This window comes from Rhamphochromis sp. 'chilingali', assembly GCF_963969265.1.
Source record: "Rhamphochromis sp. 'chilingali' genome assembly, chromosome: 17".
NCBI lineage: Eukaryota > Metazoa > Chordata > Actinopteri > Cichliformes > Cichlidae > Rhamphochromis > Rhamphochromis sp. 'chilingali'.
This window is the reverse complement of record NC_137944.1, coordinates 19,709,998-19,733,215: the sequence shown is the minus strand read 5'-3', so window position 1 is coordinate 19,733,215 and position 23,218 is coordinate 19,709,998. Positions and strand designations below refer to the sequence as shown.

The 23,218-nt window shown below is 42.2% G+C and overlaps 1 protein-coding gene across 1 annotated transcript; it reads right to left on the bottom strand.

The window, feature by feature from the left end:
• Window positions 1–2,714: 2,714 nt before the first annotated feature.
• Window positions 2,715–22,835, bottom strand: tpd52 (tumor protein D52). Its single transcript, XM_080862936.1, has 6 exons — window positions 22,705–22,835; window positions 9,716–9,846; window positions 8,776–8,924; window positions 8,214–8,315; window positions 5,906–5,954; window positions 2,715–4,584 (listed from the first exon to the last, which is right to left on the bottom strand). Exons 1-6 carry the CDS (start codon window positions 22,721–22,723, stop codon window positions 4,459–4,461), a joined length of 576 nt encoding a protein of 191 aa, XP_080719062.1. The 5' UTR covers window positions 22,724–22,835; the 3' UTR covers window positions 2,715–4,458.
• Window positions 22,836–23,218: the final 383 nt, after the last annotated feature.

Sequence of the window (23,218 nt, the reverse complement as noted above, 5' to 3'; positions counted from 1 at the left end):
ATTTCACTTACTACAGTAGAAAAACTTTATCGTGTGGAAAAACTGATTTGCTCTTTAAATGTGTGGTTAAACTTCTTCACACTGACAGAAAGATGTTCCGCTGTATGTGGCCCACGATGGAAAATGAGTTTGACATCCCTGCTCTAAACTATTTAACTAAGAGTTGTTGTTTTTTTTTGTTTGTTTTTTATTTTCTTTCAGTTGAAAACTTTAACCAGTGCTGGACACACATTTCTTTGACTAGCTCCCACAAAACCCCACGGCATAGTAAGTCCCATTTTGTGCTACACACAGGTGGGAAACGGGATCATGGAGCCCACATAATGACATATACTACAGGGTCCCCTGTGGGACGTGTCATTAATGCCTCCCTTCATAGCAGCGTATCGATCTTCTCGTTCAACTCTAAACAAGAAAAATCCAAAACGGTCCAAATTGTCATTTGGGATTCCCGGAGGTTTGTTTTTTTCTTCTGCCTGCTGGACCTTACACACACTAAGCCATGTTTCGACTGAATGTTCTCTTTCTGCACATTTAAACCGGCCTGCTTCTTCATAACTCGCACGACAACAACAGCTGTCAGTGTCACACACTGAGTCTACACGGGATCCTTTGTGAACACAACACACGACACAAAGCACTTGCAGTAAAGATCTATCACAAAATGTGTACTCTATTGCACCAGTGATGTTATTATTATAATGGCATTCTTTTCCACGATATTATCAAACGACTTCTATCGATATATATATACATACATATATATATATATGATTTTTCTCCGGTTGAGAAGAATCGGTGCACACTGACTGTTAAATCTCCTGTACCATTTTGTTTTTCTTATCTGATCTCTGTGTGTGTAGAAAACGCCATCGTTCTTGTTGTAAAATTGTGTTTACTGACAAAGTGCGTTCTGGTGCTGTTGTTGTTTGACTCGGTGTAGAGTTTAGACCTTCTCCAGAGCGATCTGTGTGACTTCAAGTTTCTGCAGGCGTCTGGTTATAACTGAATAAAGATTTTTTGGCAGCTGTTTGTTAGCTGCTGTCGGTGTGTCGTTTCTCCTGAATGTGGCGCTTCTGTGTGAGTGCAGTTTAACCACACGCTTTCTGATAACACAAAGCGTTCCTTAAGATTGTTTATTGGAAATAATGTAGGTCAATTCTACAGATCAATTTTAGAGTTAGTACATTTCTAACAAGCTCAATATTTGGTATGACATCCTTTATTCTTCAACACTGCTTGGATAAAAGAGTTTCTTGTGATTTCTTTAAGTAGTCCTCAAGAATAGTTTTCCAGGCTTCTTGAAGCACCTTCAGATGTTGGCTCCCTTTTGTTCTGTTGTCTGATCCCACACTGCTTCGGTAATGTAGAGACCCGAGCTCTGGGGAGACCAGTCCATGACAGATATGGTCATTATGTGGTTTTCTGTCTAATTATGCTATTACTGTATTGGCCATGAGTTTGGGATCATTCTCATGCTGACAAATGAAGATTTTGCTGACCTGATGCCAGTATTACATAGTGGATCAGAAGAAGATTCCCTTCACTTCCCCATTTCTTAAGGACATGACTTTCAGATACTGTTCAGCTGCTGTAGGCAGATCAGGCCTACCAATACTTCTTTTGTCCTCCACTTGTCCAGTTTCCTCAAATTTTTTAGGGGACAATGTGCACACTGTGCTGAGATACATAAGTTCTCAGTTAATGGCTCAAAAATACTGTTTTATGGCAGTGAAACTATGACTCCACTAAAGAAATTGGAGCAAATAAGTCTTTGTAGCCAGCTGCTGGTGACAAAATGTGTAAAGATACAATTTAAACTTCTTTACAAAGTTGTCTGTACACTGAATATTGCTTCATCCATATTTTATGTGGACTTGGGTCAGTTTTACGTAGCTTAAACAAATATTTCTCTGAAAACGGTCAGGCATGAGGACTGGATTGAAAATGAGTGGAAAAAAAACAAACAAAAAACAGCCAACGTGTAAAGAAAACCTTTGAAAGCCTGGAGAACTATTGCTCGAGACCACTTTACAAGAAAGTCTGGCTCCTTGGAAGCAAAATATAAAGAAATGAGGGGTGACTCGAGACTTTTGCACAGTACTGTGGTAGGAATAACAATCAAATACGAATACCAACTGCTTTGTTAGTCATATTATTGCAGTCAACTCTAAATTTATACTTCTCATTTTACCGCTGCTGTAGCCCAGACTTCAGGTCTGATTTAAACGCTGATCAGATCAGTATTTTCAACTTTTTCCAACTCCAGTGTCACTGAAACTGCTGTTTATATATATTTAGAAGCCGGTTACAAACTATCCTCTCCTCTGACTTCCTCACTTCTCCTACATCTCCCCTCACTGTGTCAGGCAACAGTAATGACTGTGAGTCAGTTCAGCAGCAGGCTCCAGGCTGTCTGGGCCGGACTGAGACGTAAAAGCACCACAAGCAGAGCTTCTGATCTTGGCTGCCCTCTTGTGTTAAGTTGAGGTATTGCACCCCTATAATATTTGTGTATTTAATGTAAAATGACGTCATAGAAACTAATGAATAAACACAGTAGGGTAAGCAATGTTGCCTGAGTGACTCCCCACTCCTCCCACATAAAGTCAATGAGCACTGAGTCAGGTTACTTCAAAAGTCTTTTAATTAGAGTGCATTTCTTGTCTCCATGGTTCCATTCATGAACAAATGTGTTTGTGTGTGTGTTGAGTAAACGACTCCAAATAAAAGCGCCTCAGATAAAAGGCTGCAACAAATTTGCTCATGGCTGGATAGCAGTGTTCCCGACCCTTGGTCTGCATGGCGACGTTAACGGCGAAGGGCGAGCTGAATCACACGCACGATTGGACCACCAGCAGGAGAAGACTTGCACAAGGTTGGTCGTGCATCCAGAAGAGGGGAAGGGTTACAAATCAGTAGTTTAGTTACGCTCACGTCTCAGAGGAAGCCCTGGCTGACTCCACCCTGACTCTGTTCGCCCTTCGAGGTTCATTGAGCCTCCATCGTCACCCGTGGGTAGCACGCAACTCGATTCATTCATTGTTCAGCAGTTCAATAGTTTCTAGGATGTGCAGGATCAATAGTGAGCTGAAAACAGTGGTCACTGAAGATGCACCACTAAGTTACCTTCAACACTCAGAAATGGTGATTGATCTCTGAAAGCAGCATTTATTTGTTTTACCCAATACTGTATGTACCTGTTCAGTATGCCAAAACTCTACCACCAGAATTTCAATTATTTATGCAACTTCCCCCCAAAAAGCAGGAAAAAGCCTGTTAAGCTTAGTGCGCATATTCAAAATAGGGAGGGAAACCTTCTCTGTTACAATATTATTTCATATCAGTGAAGTATCCTCTTGCTAGGCCTTTTATCACGCACAGTGTGGGGAGGTTTAGGTGTTACCTCCCACGCAGGAACAATGAAGTGTTTAAATATTGACTCTGGCTCTTTTTTCCCGCTTTCACCTCGGGTCAAGGCTGAACCTTGACGCTGTGTTTGCTCTATCTCTGTTCCGCTGATCTTGGCAGTTTTCCTGTAACTATCTGAGCGTGGAGATCGTTCTCTGACAACATCATCACAAAGGCAAAGAAAGGGGGGAATTTTTTGTGTGTGTGTTTCACCCCCATCCTGTGCTCTGAAATTCCTATTTTCGAGTCGGTGTTTGCACTTGGGAAAAACTGACTAATTTAACCCACAGTACTCGCACCAGGTGTCACACCCCGATGACACTGAAAGGCATACATTTTTACATTTGTTCTTTGAACGCAGTGTTAAATTACTTTGCAATCGTGCTGTAAGAAAAATTAAAGAAAAAAAAAAAAGAAGAAGCCCAAAACAAGGTAAACTTAAAAAGACCCCGAAATGGAAGCGGAGCAAACGAGTGCTTCTAATAATAACAACTAACACATAACACAGGGCCATGCAGAAGCTAGGAGCCTACAACTGCCTGGGTCACATACCAATGTGTAAATCCTTCATAAACGAGTGAAAACTTTGTGCAATTTTCTACTCTCCAGAAAAGAAAAAAAACAACACAAAAACACAAAAACTGTTACGTTTCTACAGAAAAAAAAAAGATAAATTGGAGCATGTTTGGCAGGTTAGGCAGAGGCATGAGGAGTGCGAGAGGGAGAAGATGAAGGGGAAGAGGAAAAGTGGCACAGCAGGGAGGATTTCTCCCACAGTGAGCCTGAAGAGACTCGAAGATACACAGCAAAAGACCACATGCCTGCGCCCATCCCATGCTTTCACTTTCCGCGGTGGTTAACAAGTGAGAGCACGTGTCATGAGAAAAGATCCGACAATTAGATCACAAGGAAGGCTGGGAGTGTGGGGGGGAGGGAGTCACTGGTTTCCAATAAAGGGAAACTGGCACGCAGCGTTTAGGGGGAGAGTGTAGATGGCCCGGGGGGTTAGAGGGTCGACAGAGAGAGCTCAAGAGTGGTTAGGCCCTCTCAGTGCATCGGCTCCTCCTGGGAGGGCGAGTTGTCTGGCTGATTGAGTGAAGCCTCAGCGGTTGGAGAATCCCCGCCGTCCTGGATGCCGGTCTCACTGGTGGATGGTGATGGGGTCATCTTGGTCTGAGGCAGGAGGAAAGAAAACAACGTAGGTTTTACTCTGATGGAATTACAGCTACTAGAACAGAGAGCACACACCAGCATCTGTACAACCAATGAAATGAATCTCACTTTGATCCGCTGACTTTGATCAGGCCTCGTTTATTAGGCTGTGGCAACATTTAATGTTTAAATAAAGGAATATTTAAGTGAAGCCATCACCTTTTAAAAAAGCAGCACTGAGAGCACGCTCAGCTTTAAGATAATTAACTCAACTTAAAATGTTTGTTTTACGGCTCTGCACGCTAAATCCCAAGATCAAAGATTTTCTGCAGCATTAAACTCGTCACATTTAACGCAATATGTTGCATTTTACTGCTATATTTTTATAATCCCTGCATATTTTTAACCCTCATTTTATGATCATCGTCTGACAACTTCTCAGATTTGAGGCACTCAGGGGGATCATTTTATGTGAGTGTGCACAGAAGCTGTGCTTCATATCCTTTGTAGTGGAAGGTGGGATATTTTCTGACTCATCCAGAGCACAGAAATGTGTTTTTCTCATCACTAACTTAGACCAGTGCACAGTGGGTCACTAATTGGGATGATGAGATAATTGGGATCCAGCTACCTGCAGTCACTGACATCTTCTAGGCCCGCTACATAAACAGGACCACTAACATCACCAGATACCCTGCACACCGTCTCATCAAACTCCTGCCATGCGGTAGGAGATACATCGACATTCAGTCACACGCAACCAGGCTGAAAACAGTGATACATGACCCTTAAATAACTCTGGGAACTTATATTGCACAACATTTTTGTGACCTGAATGAGTCAAATAATGTCACAGCTTCCACTACTAAGGATATGAAGGACACTGAATAAAGCTTCATAAAGCTCCTGTACCGCTAGTGCTGGGCCCAAGCCTGGATAAGTGGCAGGACTGATTCAGGGAGGGCATCTGACATCACTTACTGGTTTTTAAGGCCTCGAATTGAGCATTTTGACATCCACTATCTTATTTTTATTATTTAAACCAGACACGTGGAGCAACAGATGGATCTAACTAAGAAACCAAGGACACCGCGTGCTCTCAGAAGCCACAAAGGCTCACTTTAAATCTTGATTAAAAAGTTATTTAAGAGCCGAATTCCTCTTTTCACGAACACTGAAAAGAGAGGACGAACTGAACGCGACCTCATTACTGCGGCGTGACGCCAAAATGCAGTGGAATACAGTTTGTGCGCAGAATAATGGTGCGTTTCTGACTCCTAGCCATTCTACATCCACACAGGCACGTCTGCAGACGGCATCAAGGTCCTTTATCCAGCGTTACCTTCAGAGTCTCTACTTTCTCCTCAAACGACCTGAAGGTTGGTGCGTTTCTGTGAAAGGAAAAAAAGGCAGAAGACAGAGAGGAGAGAGAAAAAAAAAAAAAGATGACTGAAGTTATCAAACATAATCACACCCAGACGAGATGCAGACACGTCTTCCTTTCAAAAGGAAAATAGAGCAGGACACCCACTGCAAGCACAGCCTTTAAAGGTCATGTTATCTGATACTCGATACACACAATGCGGGATTTTCTAAAGTGACCCCATTCTTCTCTGTTCAGCTGAGAAAGTGCTAAGAGGGCTTGTTTTTCATGCAAACACACAAAGAGAATACAGAGCGAAGAGGGCGAGAGGACAGTCTTCCGAAAAGCCTCTCGTGTGTGTGCTCTCTCGAGCTGAACTTTCGGATTCACCGGGAGAAATTTCTGATTATATTTACAGACCAAATAAGAAATAAAGTTCTTTCAAAACCTGGTTACGTGTGTGTGTCCAGGTTTTGTGAAAGCAGAGCCATATTTAGGGCAGAACATTCTTTCCAAGTGCAGAAAAACAAAAACCAGGCGAGCAGTTTGTGCAGGTGGGCGTTTCCCTGCATCTTCATATTTTCTTCTTCTTTTTTTTTTTTTAGATTTCTGTTAAACCTCTGAGCCTGACGAAACAGCAGCGGCCTGGCGGAGCGAGATTATTAAAGCTGCAGCTTCACTGATAGCAGATAAAGTGGCTTTCACCAGCGGTCTCTCGGTATTATTAGGGTACGCTGTCAGGCCTTATTTTATTTAACAGGAAACACGCTCTTCTGTCTGTCTACTGCCGCCCACAGACACTGAGCAGCCTCCAACATTCACACGAACTGGTTCGGGTTCTCTTACCTCATGACGGGCATGCTAGCCGAGTGCTGCAATGACTTTACGCTATCCGACAGCGTTATTGAGGAGAAAAGAAGGAAGTGTTAGTGGTCATGTTAGCACAGCAGCAGCAGAGCGTGCACAGAGCGAGAGAGCACAACATACAGCACAAACCCTCGTTTATTCTACCGAGTGCATAAATCCTATAAATCCCACTTTATCCAATTAAGATTGATTGTGTATTAACACAGCGGGTACGTGTTAATCCTGCGAGTTATGGGTGAGTATCATGTCATCAAACCCACGCACACACAAAAGGACAACACATGCACACACACACACACACACACCCCCTTCTGACCCCTGTCAGGCCCTCAGTAGCCCCCCCCCCATGGCAACCAGCCCGGAGTCTTTGAGGCTGCTCTTCTCAGCACTCTTCTCAGAGGACTAATAATCTTGTTTGCGGCTCAGTAATCCAGAGAGAAGAAGGATGACAGGGGAGGGGAGACACACTAAGACGCGAGAGGGAGGATCAACAAGAGATACATCTCAAATGCAACAATCTGCTGTTGATTTCTTTTTTTTTTTAAAGCCGGGTTTAATCAGGAATAATTCACAGGAAGTGCTGCGTTTGGTGCTCTGAACGCACAGTTTGACACCTAACCCACCGGGACATATGCCCTTTAATAAGAAGCTGGTCAAAGTGGTGCAACAGGCTAATTAGATTTGAATAAAACACATCAGTGCATAAAAACACAGCTGATTTCAGTTCATTCTGCAGAATTTGATTTAAAAAAAAAAAAAAACATGCAGGAAAATGTCCAAGTTATTCATGCAAATTGAAATCGATCAGAAGAACGACCTCTGCAGTCCCACATTCAAACACATTTCACAAAGATGGTATGAAAAGAAAAATAAGATTTATTTCTCCTTTAACTGGCCTTAAATAAGTGAGCAGTCTTACCTAACTTTATTAGACGTATAGTGTGACCTGCAAAAGCCAAGCAATGCTGTAAGTTACTAACACTTCTGCTGCTTCTATGCTGATTATCGCACATTTCTCATTTGTTTAACACAAAGAAAGGCAGAATATGAATATACAGGAGATATGGAAGCCACTGCTTATGCTTTAAACAAAGATGTGTTTCATGTGGGCCTGCGGGTGCGTTATGAACGGAAGCAGGCGAGCAGTCTCACACTGCCCCCAGTTTTAAAGTTGTCACCTTAAAAACATGTCCTGACTCTGAATCTTGTTAAAATGAGTTTTGTTAGTGGTTAGTAAAGAAAGACAGGAGTGTGGTCTCTTAAACGCTGAGGAAGGACAGAAGGAAAAGAGCCCGCTACAGGAACACATTTCTATCACATGTGATATGATGGACAGGTGCAGCACAGCGGAGCCATTTTTACTGTGGCTTTTCAAAGGATTACAAAATATGATTCGCTGACATCTCCCCGTCTGACTCACCTGACATCCTCGAGCTTCCGGGTGATGGCTGAGCCCATATTTGTGAAAGCTGCTGTAGCCTTCAGACTCGCCTGAGACAGAGTTTCAGAAGTCCTCCTATAGCTGAAACAGAGAGAGAGAAAGAGGAGTGATGGGCGGCCAAAAAAAAAAGAAAAAGGATATGAGTGTGATGAAAAGAGACTGAAGGATCAAAGCCGGAAGAGACACGTGAAGGTCAGAAGTAAACTTCAGTGTCTTTTTCATTTTAAAGAAAAGCCGGAGAGCATCAGAATGCTGCTCATTTCCTTCAATGTGAATCCCATCGAACCATTTCAAACAGGCCACAGGCAGCCTGTCAGGAGCACTGACAGCTTTCTCGTTCAGCGCAAAAAGAGCGTTTTCTCCACAGCGCTGACAGTTATCCGTATTTTCAGAGCAATTAGAGAAAACGTGCAGGGTTGATGCATAAGAAAGCTCTCGATCAGGATGGGAAAAGGACAAAAATACTACAAAAAGTCTTTAGCAAACGCTTTCAGCCGGCTGACATGAAGGCATCGTGAAAAGCGCGCAGCTCAGTACTTACGCAGTGGAGGTAGTGACCTCCTGCCAGGTTTTGGTGATGTTCTGTTTCAGCTCATTAAGAGGAGTGATGCCCAGCTTCCTCTTAATTTCAGCCAGCTGCTTGTCTTTGGATGCCAGCACCTGGGACAGAGTCTGGATCTCATCTTCGACCTACACACACACACACACACACACACACACACACGCGCACGCACACAGACGTCATATTTGATTCTACATATAAATCTGTACCCCAACATGTACAGTCTGGCTCATCCAGTATTTGCCATTATAAAAAGACCCAAATTCAAAACACATTTTTTCCAGGTCATAAAACTCCACCATTGTTTAACCGCATGACCGTGGCGACATTTCAAATTTATTTGGAGCCAGTCCCCACAAATACCAACGTTCTGCTGTTACAAATACAAATTATCTCATTAAATCCGCAGTAAATACATTCGACAAATGAGCCATTTGATCAAAATACTTTAAATCGACTGAACAGAATGACTGTTCTCCAAATAACTCGTTAAAAAAAAAATTATTATTTGAGCCTTTTAGCCTTTATCTGATAGAGGCGGACAAGACAGCATGGAGCCAGAGAGGGCGGGTGACAGGCCGCAGCAAAGGCCCTGAGGCTGAATCGAACCCAGGCAGCTCCAGGGAGGACCGAGCCGTTAGTACACGGGTCACACGCGCCACCAGGTGAGGTCCTGGAGCAACAACATTCAGCTGTTTTAAATAGCTGTGAACCGTTTTTTAAGTGAAAAGGCCTGAACTTAGCTTCTCAGTGGTTAAAGAGCATGGCATGTTCCCCCATGCGTGGGCTCTCTCTGGGTACTCTGGCTTCCTCCCACAGTCCATCCTGTCAGGTTAACTGATTATCCCAAACTGGGAGCGTGAATGTTTACCTCGCTCAGACCAACATCTCTTCTATTAAATCTTTGACCCCTCCTGACCTTAGCCAGCTCCTCCTGCAGCTCCTGACGCTCTTCCTCTGTCAAGTCGGGCGTTGTTGAGGACGCAGCGCCAACAGACGTCACTGCATCCTCTCCCACCTCTGGGGCCGAGTCCGGATGGCCCTGGGAACCTGGGAGGTAAAAAAAGAAAAGAAAGAAAGAAAAGAAAACAATGTTTTTGACTCAGCAAGAAGTGCAAAATTTTATGAAGTGATCTCTTTTTAAAGATAAACAGACATGTCTGGTGATTTAACATGTGACAGAGATTAAGGAGTGAAGCTTTCCACAATTCTTCCTGCACAGACCAGCTATACCATCTCCCTCACACACACACACGGCATATAGAGTACAAGCTTGTCTTGGATGTTGATGACTCTGACAGAGCTGTGCTCAGCAGGAACAAGAGCGCATCAATAATACAAAAAACTTTCTAGATGGAGATATCCTCGGCTCAGACGGTGTGAGAGGAGGAGTTGTTGGGATCTGTGAAACAAAAGTACGACACCCAATAAGGATGTTCTGGGCCAGAAGTGAGCTGGAATAGGGGAAACAAAAATCTCTCCCTGAGGTCTTTTTTTTTTTTTTTTTGGTATCTAGTCAAATTATTTCAAGGAAGTTAAAGTATAGACGCAAAACCCAAAATAGGAGAGTATGAAAAAAATAAAAATAAAGGAAAAAGGGGAAACCCCAGAGCTGAATAACTCAGTGTGAGGGGAAGAATACAAGAAAAAGGAACTGCTGGAGTGAACTTCATACACATACAGTGTTGTTACCTCAGCGTGGAGGCAGAACCATCACACAAAACAGAGAAGAGTGTAAGTTTCATTAAAGCGTTGGCTCAACCTAACGAGTAAGAGAATTTGGCCATGTGCAATTTTCTCAGCAGACTGGGGTTGTAATAATTATGTAATAACAGTGAAATATATGTAATAGTGCAAGAGTGAAATGAAGACATCAGGTGCAGCTTCTGTGTATTTGCAGCTGCTTATTATTATTCAGGATTTAAAAAGAAAAAGTGCATTTGAAGGTGGTCGCGTAAGCAGCCAATCATTATATTTTGACCTGTTCACTGCATGAATATAGGAAATGTTCCTCTCAGTGACTAAGCTGTCACCCAGCTGGGGTCAGGATTTGGCATAAACAGCAAAACGCACAACATCATTTTAGCCGGTGATATATTTTGTTTCCACACGGAAGCTGCGGTGAAACGCGCAATCTCGCCAAAAGGAATGGTACTTGAAATACATCTTTATCTCCAGCCTCCTCCTCCCACTTCATTCCAAATACTGAGGACACCCTTTCTCTCTTTCAATGCGGACCACTGTGAAGACGTGAGACGGAGACAGAAAAAAAGAGGAGAAAAAAAAAATCACATAAATCTAGCAGTGCACACTCCCACAAAGACAGCGGGATTGCCTCACGCCGTCTGGAGAGCCGTTAATGAAATAACGTTCCTCTGCCTTCAAAACACACATTATTATCACGAGCTGAGGGAGCTGTGCCATTAATTGCTTCTCCTTTTACATTTAATTAACGCCAGGGGACAAGGCGAGCGGATTGGACACCTCGCAAGTGCAAATATTTATATGTCAAAACACGCTTTGGCGAGAGAAGTGAATCCGAGGCAAATCGTTTCGACGAGGAAACGGAGATGGGCATTATGGTAATCAGGCAAAAAGAACCACAGAGGAAATTCTCATTTAGCCCTCAGTCCTGAAACCACCCCCTCTGTTCCTGTGGGGTGTTTCACTTCATCTGCCCTTAAGCGCTTTTCCACTCTCTTTTGAATTTACCCCCCTCTTCTTTCTACTAGTGATACAGCACTGACACCATATATGCAGACAAACCTGCGTACTACAACATCACAATTTTGCAAAAGACACTTCCTGTTATAACGGCTGTGCTTCAGCCAGATAAAGAAAAAAATAAGACACCACCCTTTTTTTGTAAATTTTAGTACACATAATGTTTTGATAACCTACAATATGTTGCTCAGGAACTCATTTTCTTCAAGCACATCGGGTTATGTAAAATTCTGGGCACCTCTGTAAATGTCTTGTAGGTGTGTTTCCATCAGTAGGTGCTAAGAGCATGAGAGGGAAAAAAAAGAAACAAAGGGAGAGTCAGAGAGAGAAACAAATAGAGAAGTTTATATGCGAGTGTAGGCAGAAGTTTGGCTTGCGACATCAAACTGCATACTCACCCACATCCCTGCCCAACCTCTATGGTTTGAGTTCATTTCCTCTTAACAATCCTGCCCTATGAGAACCAACTGTGTGTCTGTCAGTACTGTAGCAACGACGAAGACGTGCACTTAAATAGAGACCACGAGCTTTTTGATTGTCCCTCTTTTCCTGTGATAAGCGATAAGCAGCGAGGTCGCCTAGTCATCGGATAGCGGTAACCACGCTAATGCAGCTTTCATAAAGGGCCAGACGACACACCAATAAACATGGAAATCAATAAAGTTGTATTACACAACCAGAATGTTACGAAAGAATAAGATAAGAATGACAGTGTGCATAGGAAGCTATTTGTTCACCTTAATGGGCTCTATTGTCTCATTTGAGTTATATCAACCTCAATCCTTACACACTTTTGTGTGTGTGTCTGCACACAAACAGCTCCCAACATGACGAGGAACATCCTTTAAGATTTTCCATCTCTCTCTCTCTGTCAAACTTATTCTCATAAATACGACCTACCTCAAACGCCTCATGGAAATTTCATCAAATTTGCACAGAGATTTAATTGGACTCAAGAGTGAATTAATACTGGTAGTCAAAGGTTAAAGGTCATCGAGCACACTGTCAACCATAACCAATTAGAAGGAAATTTAGCATAAATGCTCAGCAGGGTAAAATGATGACATTTAATATAAAAGCGGCAACTTGACTGATACGTGCGATTTTCTCTGACATTGTGGTGCCTAAAATATTGGCCACCTTATTATGTAAACAAACACGCAAGCGAACACAACAGGAAATGTGACAGTCAGCGATCCGGATACCTACAATCAAAACTCTCCTCTTAAGGAAATACTTAGAATTAGAGCTTGTATTAAAAGAAGCATCCAGCTGCGTCGAGGCACTAAACCCATTCTGTGTTATTTGCAACTTTCAACAGTGCTAGCATTAAAGAACATGAGGCATAAAAACCTCAGCATGAACAGAAACTACGAGGACCTGGGAACACTAAGACACATGGAGCGCGCACACAGCCAGGGTCGTGGCAAGGAACAGAGGAAGATGAGGAATTGAATTCACAACAACAGGTGACAACAGGTGGAAACACAGCTGGAACTAATCTGAGTAACAGAACAGGAGAAGCAAAACTGAGCATAACACACATGAGACGAGGCACCGTCAAAATAAAACAGGAAGTGACATACACATGGCGACCCAGACGAGGACATGAAAGCTTGACAGTAGGACAGGAGGTAAACGGACACGGAAGCACGTGGCAGAGTGGGGAGACAAAGAATGTGGAAACAGGTACAGGAGACAGAACATAGAGACGCAGACTATGACCAACGGGACATGACAACAAGACTGACATCCACAGGAGACACCGAGGACAGAACACAGGGACGAGACATGAAAGGAAACTAATATCAGACTCAGAGACTCTAGAAAGAACCAAACTCAAGACTAAACCGTACAAAACTAAAACTCTTAATCATCTTCATGACGCAAAGGAAAGAATAATGAATTCACACAAAACTTGAAATCCTGGCTCACAGACCCAGGTACCATGACAACAGGAGGTTCCTACCGCAGCTGAATGAGTCTGTAATGGGAGGAATGATGGTTGGGGAACAGATGATGAACACTGCTGCCTGTGAGAACTCGTTGGAAAGGCTTAATTGTAAAAATGAGACAAAATCAAAGCATAACTCGATATGGACAGTCTGTACTGGACGTTGCAAAAATGTCACCCAATAACTTATGGTACAAACTGTGTACGTCTTGTTGTCTTTTTCTGTTTATATCTAACTCAATTGGATAAATGTTCAAAGACAGCGTGATAAAGAGCTGAAAAACTTTAAACTACTGCAGCGAATACTTCTCTTTTTCCCCAAAACAGAAAAACGGACAGTTTTACAGTCATTGCATCCTTATTTTCTACATTTCTAGGAAAAAGAAGGAAAACGCGGCGCGCCGTGTGGTACAGCAGCATAATTATGACTGAAGTTTAAAGAGTTATGATGGTCTGAAATCAACACTGTCTGAGATCTAGAAACATCTAAATTGAGAGAATGCTGTCATACGCATCGCCGACAATCATCATTTGTTCCCTCCCCCTCCAGTTTGTGCCCCCACCCCAAATTCTTCCTGTTCAATGAACCAAACCCATGTTTTGTCTTTTTATCCAGCAAGCGCACACACACACACACACACGCGAAAAACACACACCCTTCACTCGGCCTCTCCCTTCTCTCCTTGTGATTACCTCTGGTTTTGACAGCTGGCGAGCTGGGCGGTGTGTCGCTTAAGGCTGGGGAGAGGTAGAGATAGCTGGTGTTGACTCCTTGTTCAAAGTCAAACGGAGAGCGGTATTCCTCCAGAGGGTCCATGCTTTATTCTTTACAGCTCTCAGCGTGTTGCCGGCCGGAGCGACTACCACCTCCTTTTTACCAGCACTACCTAAGCAGAGCCAGCCGAGTGCTTATTGCTGATTGTTTGCATGTGACCCAGGCGCGTGCTGCTTGTGTCCGTTTCCTTCTTTACTAGACATGCGGAGACACACTCGAGTGTCCAAGTGTGTGCATGCACAAGGAAGGAGGTTTTGTATTGGCCCTCAGGTAGTCACAAGGTGAGAGTGACTACAGTGATGCCAATTTCTAAATATCGGTTTCTGTTTTGGGCCAAGGTGTAGTGAGCCCTTTGCTCCTGTCTTGCTGTTAATAAGTTACCTGTCCCCTCAAGCAGCTGTTGTAGCCGGCTCACACACACAGACACACAAAAAACACACCCTCCCACTTCCTCTCCACTATAATCCCAAAGGTCAGTTCTTAGTCCATCCCGCAGACCGTGAGCGCCATCGCTGTCATTTTTGTGTGCCTAGCTGCTGTTGCGATACCGCACGGTACTCCTGTTCCAATACTCTCGGGTTCCGCCGCCAGTTCCCGCCCTCCCTCGCTTCCCAGCCTGTCAATCGAGGAGGACATGAGAGCGACCCCATTTGTGTGGGCCGGTCATGCGATGTGATTGTGTGGGGGCGCATTAGATGAAAAGCATAATCTGCAGTGTCCCAGATTACAGCAAAGCTCTAATCCAGGGTGGACAGTCCAGCTTGAAGCAGCGGTAATGCTAGTCAGCTAGAAAGGAGAAGAGAGGGTGCCAGAGGCTACGCGAAGTGGTAGAGGGAACAAGTGCTAGATTGTGTACTCACACAAACTGCTTGCCACAATGGCATTCTCTGAACTAGAAAGCTCCTGTAATGCAAGACCTTCATCACATGAAAACAAACTCTTTTAATCGAGCTTTTCCTCGCCTGAAAGCAGACTTTTTCTTTTGCATTACGACACGGCACAGAGCTGTGACATAAAGCAGGTATTTAGGCTGCACAAAGAGAGGAAAACATAAGTGCAATCCTTGTCACATTTCAATCAAATGTGCAAAAAGCAGCGTAGATGGCAACATATTAGACACTGAAGCTTTCAAGGTTGCGTTGAAAAGGAAAAGCAGCACAAGTTTTATGACGGTGAACAGACAGAATCCCTGAAAGAGCTCGAGAGCATTGTGGAAGGAGGTACAAAACAAACATCGGCTAGTTTAAACAGAGTGAAGCCGACTCAAAGCAAGATCATATACTGAGTTTTTACTGGTTTGAAACTGAGGTCTGGGGGTTATCAGCTCAGTTACCCACCTAGTAATTTACCTTTAGTTAACAGACGTGTCAGACGAAGGCTTTCCTGTTAGGTCTGGACATTTAATAATCAAAAATGTATTTTATATTTAAGCAAATGTGCGGGGGGGGGGGGGGGGGGGGGGGGGGGCTATCCAGGCAATCACAGGGAAAACAGAAAGGGTTATATCAAACCCCTCTTTAAAGAAATGCATTCAAATATATTTCAATTACTACCCTGATGATTTTCCTTTGGGGAAAGCCCAAAACGCTTCAGTAGATTTACGATTTTTTATTTCTTCCCTGATGTATAATAAGTAATCCCAGCAGACTCAACTACGGATGTAAAATTGCCCTAAAATTACTCGATAACTTTGGAAAGATGTGCTGCAGCACCGGTATCGAGCAGCATTAAAATTGAAGTGGTAAAGATTTAAACTCTGCAAAGGTATCGCTGCGGGGAAAATTAGCACATTAGTACAGAAATGTTCACAGGGAGAATTTAAAAACTATGTACATAAATCACGAGCTCCCTTCAGGCCTGTGCAGCCACCATTCTTCTGTGCAGAAAGCCAGACGTGCATGTCTGCTTGATCCTCTCCAGGAAATGCCTTACATTTAGAGAGAAGGAGCGGTGCTCTCCTGAAAGTATTGAAACACTAGGGGACAAATTCCACGATTAACTAGAGTCAAAAAAAAAGTTGACATTTTTTCCTCCTACATATTTTGCACAACTCAACATTTGAGTCTCTTTAAATCAGCACCTGTGGATAAAGTTAAACACAGCAAGGAAACTCTTATTGAAAAAAAAAGAAAAAGTCTTTGATATTAGATCGAACTCATCGAGTTGCTCAGTTTCTGAGGCAGCAAAGCAAATCAACATTTTGCACCTTACTGTAAGATACGAGGTTCTTCTGCAATGCTGTTCTTCTGCGCCTTTTAATCCACAGGCCTGATCCGTTTCCTGCATGTTCACAAGGAAACTCAAATTCTGCCTTCTTAGAATCAAAGGCTGGTTTGTGGGAAAGCCTCCCATGTGAATGTTTGCCCTCTCGTTCATCACTGTAGATGAACGCGCTTTGAGCTACCTGCAGACACTGTGGTGATGTTTTTTGGTTGGTCTGCTGTTTGGTTGGGCAGATAGGAAAACAGTTGAAATCTGCACCAGCAGTAGTGACACGTTTTCCACTTTCAAACTATTTGGAGATCCTATTTAAATCCTCATCAGACTAAAACAAATCCAGATTTTTTTTTTCCTAAAGCTCTTGGTCTGATGGCATCCCACACCTTAAAAAGGAAAAATACAAATAAAAAACACAGCACTTGCTGAATAAGCAGGTCATAGTTATGGTCTGATCTCATTTTCAACTGTAAGCAATGTTTCAAAGACATAAACATGCCAACCAGCTGAAATGTGGAAAAAGCCAATAATCTTAATGGGACTTACTTATTTTTCTACTTAACTGTACATCCAAGTGATGAACATGTTCATTTTTTCCATTTGAGGAAAACAGGTGACTAAGAGTAACTCAGTATCAAAGAACCCCCACCATGGCAGCAGAGGTATTACAATGATGGTGACAGGGAGATGATGAGTTTCAATGTAACAGCAAACCCTACAGTACACATGACAAGTCTGTAAAACAAGTTGTTGGTCATATAAGGCTAAATAGCATAACACTACAGCTACACTAGACAGGCTCCACAACACAGCTTTTCTATTTAGCAAGGTCAACCCAGAAGTAATGCGTTTGCAGTCGCTCACGGCAAACTATCAAGCCTCAACGTGCAAACAACAGTCCAATATAAACGTCTCAGTAAATGTACGAACACATTCTCTTAAAACAGTCTAAATGATTAGTATTACTGGCACTTCTTTCAAGTACTCCAGCATACAAACAGCCTCCAGTGCTGAGAGTCATTACACATTCACTTGGCGGCTGCAGGTAATATTTCTCTGGTTTCTGTAACTTTGGGATTTCCTGACAACAGATATTTTCCCCTCTCAACTGGCATTTTATGACATTCCCCACAAGTCAGCCACAACATAAACAATAAGAAATTATGTCCCTCGGCAGGTTTGTTTTTGTGACTTTGCATACTCCCAAAAAGAGGAAGTAGTGTTCACAAAGACTTTGTGGTTCACTTTGTGGAAGCCAGACAAGGGACGGGTAATCAGAAGGAAATGTGAAAGAGCTGAAAGTGATTGTTTCAGGCAGAATGAGCTGAAAGCCTCTATGAGGGTTCGGTTTAGCAGAAAATTTTTTTTTCTTAAACTGGGAAGTCTCAGAATACAAATATAGAGGTAAATATGAATACAAGAGGTCCTCGTTAAGATGCAAGCACAAATACTTTTCTACAAGAATCCTTCTGTACTGAAACGGATCAAACCAGCACACTCATTTTTCTATCTTAGCAAACAGTATCTCTCTCAGCTAGACTGGACAGGCCTCCCAACATGATGAACTCAACATAATTCCCTCCTGATCAGTGGAGCCCCTAATCCATGTGATACTTGTTAAAACAACGTACACAGACACACGTGCACACAAACCAGTACGCTTGTATAGCTATATTATTAAAAATGATGAAAGTCAAGGTCACAAATCAGACATTTTCACAGAATAAGTTCATGCCATTAAAACATCCCATTTGATTTATAAGACAAACAGAAACACAAATCAACCCCTGCCGCGACTGTGACCGTAAACACAAACAAACAGCCATTTTAGAGCGGCTAATGAAGCACAGCGCACGATCAATTACCTTACTATTCAAAGCAGGGCCTGTCACACGATTAGCCTAAACAGGAATCATGAGACATGGATAACTGTGGATACTTTAACTAGGCCCACAAAGCATGAGATGTGCATGATGGGAAGTGGCTATACCTCAGATGGACACCGATACCGTACATGTGCATTCAATCTAGACTCTTGGCTACACGACTTAAGACAAACATGGAGATGAAAGCTGATTAAAGTTAGTCTGACAGGCTGGGGGAAAAAAAATCTCCTCTCGATCTGTTGCTTAAATGTGAAGCAGCTGCTTGCAGATGGTTAGCGCACAACTGGAAACAACTGGAAACAGCTAACCGACCCAGAACACAACTGTACATGAACCATTCAAACTGGAAAAGGGTGTCAATCCTCTCATCCTTCAAACAACGGTAAACACTAAAAATGGGTTGTTTCTCCAAATACAAGGTCTAATGTATGGCAACAGATTGGAAAGCTGTTGTTGTGTGGCCTACTTCCAAAACAGATTCACCATCTTACTCTATTTGCACTACAAATACAGGACATGGTGTATAGAGCAGCACGGTAGTACAGCACATTAAAAAAGTAATGAAACCAAAACTTTCTGCAGTCATTATACATCTTAGATGATACCAATAAACGCTAAAAGTTTACGTTTTTTCCCTGATTGTGTTACAAAACCTTAAATAACTGAAGTGATGGAGTTTAGATGAAAACAGCAGGTATCGGACAGGAAAAAAGGGTCTGCCAAACCTTCTACTGTCATGTAAGGTACCGATTAAAAGATAATGAAAGCAGGGACAGAAGTAACCTGAAATAAAAAAGAACTTTTGGTTAATTGGGAGTAATAATTTATATATCTACTGAACTTTCTTTTAAATAGTTTATCAAAGTTTCTGTCTGCAGTCTTTCACTGGAAAATAAACTACCAGGCAGGTGAGAGTGCTGCTTGGCCAAATCTCACAAGTCGGTGAAAAATTCTCCATAAAGCTGTACTGAAAGTAGTGGAATTTATTGACCTTTGAGTTTCTTTTTCGTTCAGTTTAACAGAGCCTGATCACTGCATTTTACTGCTGAAATGTCAAACAATTCAGATAAATATTAAATGCATTGCATTGTGATGTATATATTTAGGTTAAAAGCACCTTTGCCTGAGTATTCTCTCAAACTTCAGACTTTTTGGATCAGCATAAAGCATCTTATACCATATTTGCCAACGTTTTCTTTCAGGCAACTATCAGGTCCACATACAAAGTTTTCAAATAGACAGCTGGTGTTCCCTTTAATCTTTGAAATGAAATGTGCAAACCTGGCGACACCAACGTTCAAAGTTACAGCTTTCAAGGCTACAGCTTCTCGCATACATCAAACCCTTCCAAAAGTCCTTTGAAAATGATCTACGACAGCCATGACTGCTGACAGGTGTATTTCTGAGTAGACTTCAAATACTAATGGTTTTGGTAAACACACATCTGGTTTTCACTAAATGGGAGGTCCAGCCCAGACTGACACAGCTTGTAGCCCAATATGACATTTATTGGCATGACTGAAAAAAATCATAGCAAACCTTTACATAAACACATGCAGTGTTTGCAGCTTTTAAAGTGTGATTTGGCTGTGCTGAATGTATTTCCAGCTCAAACGACCGGATCTACATTACTGGGGTGGGGATGTTGTTTGTGAGAGACTTCCTCTGACAGCTGAAAGCAGACAGTTGTGCATCGCAGAAATCTAATAACGCCAAAAAATGTTGGCTTCTGCTCCTGATCAATCTCATTAGACCGGTAGCTGAAAAACAACACGGGCTGGTGAACCTGACCACGTCCTTTCTGAACTGATTCAAGCCACAAGCTTGTATGCAGAAAATGAAACAGGCAACATTCAAAACAACAATAAAAGTTAGTCTGGAGTACAAAAACTTTCTACAGTCCTTGACATTGATCTGGAACAATATGACTGAGTGAGAAGGCGTTTAGGTTCAGGCATCTATCAGAGTACCAATAACCTCTTTGTAGTCTATTCAAGCTCTATAAATGTTGATGAACAAATCAAGATTAACAAGATCATAAGGCACATCTGAGTCAACCACAGATTTCACTGAACCTGAGTTTAAGGGGAAAAAAACATTCACTATGGAAAAAATAACATTATACTGCAAGAAAAAGGGAGGACACAAACAGACAAGTTTGTTATCCAAAGATCATCTGCACAGAGACACACAATCAGGGGAGAGCAGACTCCTTTGAGAGGCACCAGTCAGAGCACTCTCCGACCTTGGTCCTGCAAAAAACCTGTTCACCAAGTTATTTGCAAATGCTTTACCTGAATTACTGTCAAAGGATTGAAACATCTAACCTATGAAACCCTCCCTTAAAATAAATACATAAATAAATAACGTAAAGGGAGATTATTGTATTGAAGCAAGCAAATACTTGTCACTGAGCGGTCTCAACTTCTACGAGGAGGATGCAGGTACAGATGGTAGTAAAATACAGCTACCATACCAAAAGTCTGACCTTGAAACAAACTTGGCTGCCTGTACAGCAGTGCGACTATAAATTCAGAGAGCACAGCAGTTCCTATGATGATATTTAAGGTGATAAAATTACATCTCGAGAGGCAGATCATTTACTTTTGCTGCCTAGAGAGGTAAACAGACACCACCTCAAGGCTGCAGTAAAGTTAGAGATTGGCAAAGAGTTTCCCCTTTATCTGATAACTATGCAATTTCACTTTCTTGTGATTACTTGTGGTACAGGCCTGTTTTATTGCGATTTTGATGAACAATAGCCTGTAGTGCAAGTGTGCACGGCCTTAAAAGAAATCTGGCATTCACCTTTTTTCAAACTGTGTTTTTTAAGGTCACATGCAATGACTTATAAAACCACTAAAAGACAAGATATCTAACTGGTGCATCCGCCGCACGCACACAGTGAAAAAACATGTCATGTGGGAAGGGAAAACCCTCCAAAGCATACCACAAGAAACCTTTATGAGCAAAGAGAACCCAGATCAAACAGTTACTAAGATACCATTTACTTAAGGATGTGTTCAGGACCTGCAACTCTAATTCAGGAATGGGCTTCACAAGCGTGGCATTTAAAGCCAAGTAAAGCATTCTTTTCTATTGTGTCCACTGGCAGCAACACAGAAAGTGATGCAGAAACACACCTCATTTCTTCTGATATGGAGAAGCACAAATTATCAATCAGGAACCAGTTACATCAATAATTCTGGTGTTCATACGCAACATTTGTTCTGGCTTTCTCGCTCTGCGTTATTAAAAAGGGAAGAAGAAGAAGAAGGGGAAAAAAAACAAAAAAAACCCCACACAAAACAACTTTCAACCATCAGAAAATTACTTTTGAGAACCCAGAGGAGGGTGAAGGCTGTTTGTGCTGCAGGGAAATTTGGTCAAAAATTCCAACATGACATTTTAAATGAACAAATAAAACTCAGATGCTTTGCTTCTTTCCACAAACACTTTAGTGCAAATGAAGTAGAATAAAATAACACAAAGATCAGAGAAGAATGGATCATGCTGTTTATGAGTAAAATCACAAAAAGTTGGACATACAAGCTTTTTTGTGTGCAAATGTGGACTTTTCTGTACTCCAGCAAAGACATATGGACTTGAGACAGGAGCAGTTGTGTTTAAGTACATAAGAGAGCAGAACAGCTGCTTGATAGGAAAGCAAACGTGCAGGAAGAGTAACGAGGTGAAAGACAGAAATGCAGGTAGGATACCTGTGGTTAACTGAACTGTGCTATAGTTTGGCACGAGAAAAATCAGCAAAACCCACAACTCACAACCACTTTGGCACAGAATAAGTGTTCGTAAATTTCAAAATAAAACTTTTTTTTCAGTGTAAAAAACCATTTGAAAGAGCATAAGAGCACAGCGTGACTTGTCTGAACTAGTTATAGCAGTGAGCTGTCAAACAGGTGTAACCCATTTTTACAGGCTACGCCGTCAGTTACAAAATATGTTGTTGACTAGTGTTTTACTGCTTTTCTTCACTGCCTGTCAAGGTTTTTAACTCACACAAAAACTGAAATGTGCGTTTATGGTTTCACCTAATAAGTTAATGGGTGGTTAAAAAACAAATTGTGGCGTGACACCGCACTTCCGTGTCATTTTTCTAGAAATCTGTTGCAGTGGTGCTGCTGAAAAAAAGTGATTTTCTTATTCAAATTCTTCAAACTGTTGTCCGTCGCAAAAATAACTCACTTTATTCGTATGGCGAGAGGTAGCATATGCTCTCAACGAACTAACTTGAGTCACAGCACAAAGTTAGCTAGTCCGCTAACTTTTCTCTAAGGAAAAAGTAGTTTTAAAACATCTATTACGACACTGGCACGCGTCGATGATTTAATTACCTTTGTCTGCATCCTCCATTGTCCGTCCAAAGCGTTGTTTCTCGTCGATTTCTACTCAGGGTCCTCAGGTTGTTCACTTTCCTGCTGTGGCTCTTCCTGTTCTCTGCCTCATGTTGCCAGGCAGCCCGCCGTGCGGGGTGGGGTTCGCGGTGACGTCAGCACGCAGCAGTGTAAACAGAAGCAAGCACGTGGATCAAGTTTTAGCCCAACAACAATGCAAAGCTGCGCAACAAGGACACGTCATTACTTGTGTTTCTGTTTTGTTTGTTTGTTTGTTTTTTACTGTACAACAAGAGTATGTATATGTAAAATGTATATATATCTGCAATAGTGTAGTAGTATATATATGTTGTTTTATTTTTTCTTACAGATACAGTGTCAGGTAAAATGCGAAGAAGACTATGACACATGCAAACCTGTTGCTTCTGGTGCCAGTCTCAGGCGGCGACAGTTAAATCAGTTTAAAGAAAAGCCAGTTAAATCGGGCTTTTAAATCATTATCATTTTATTTTTA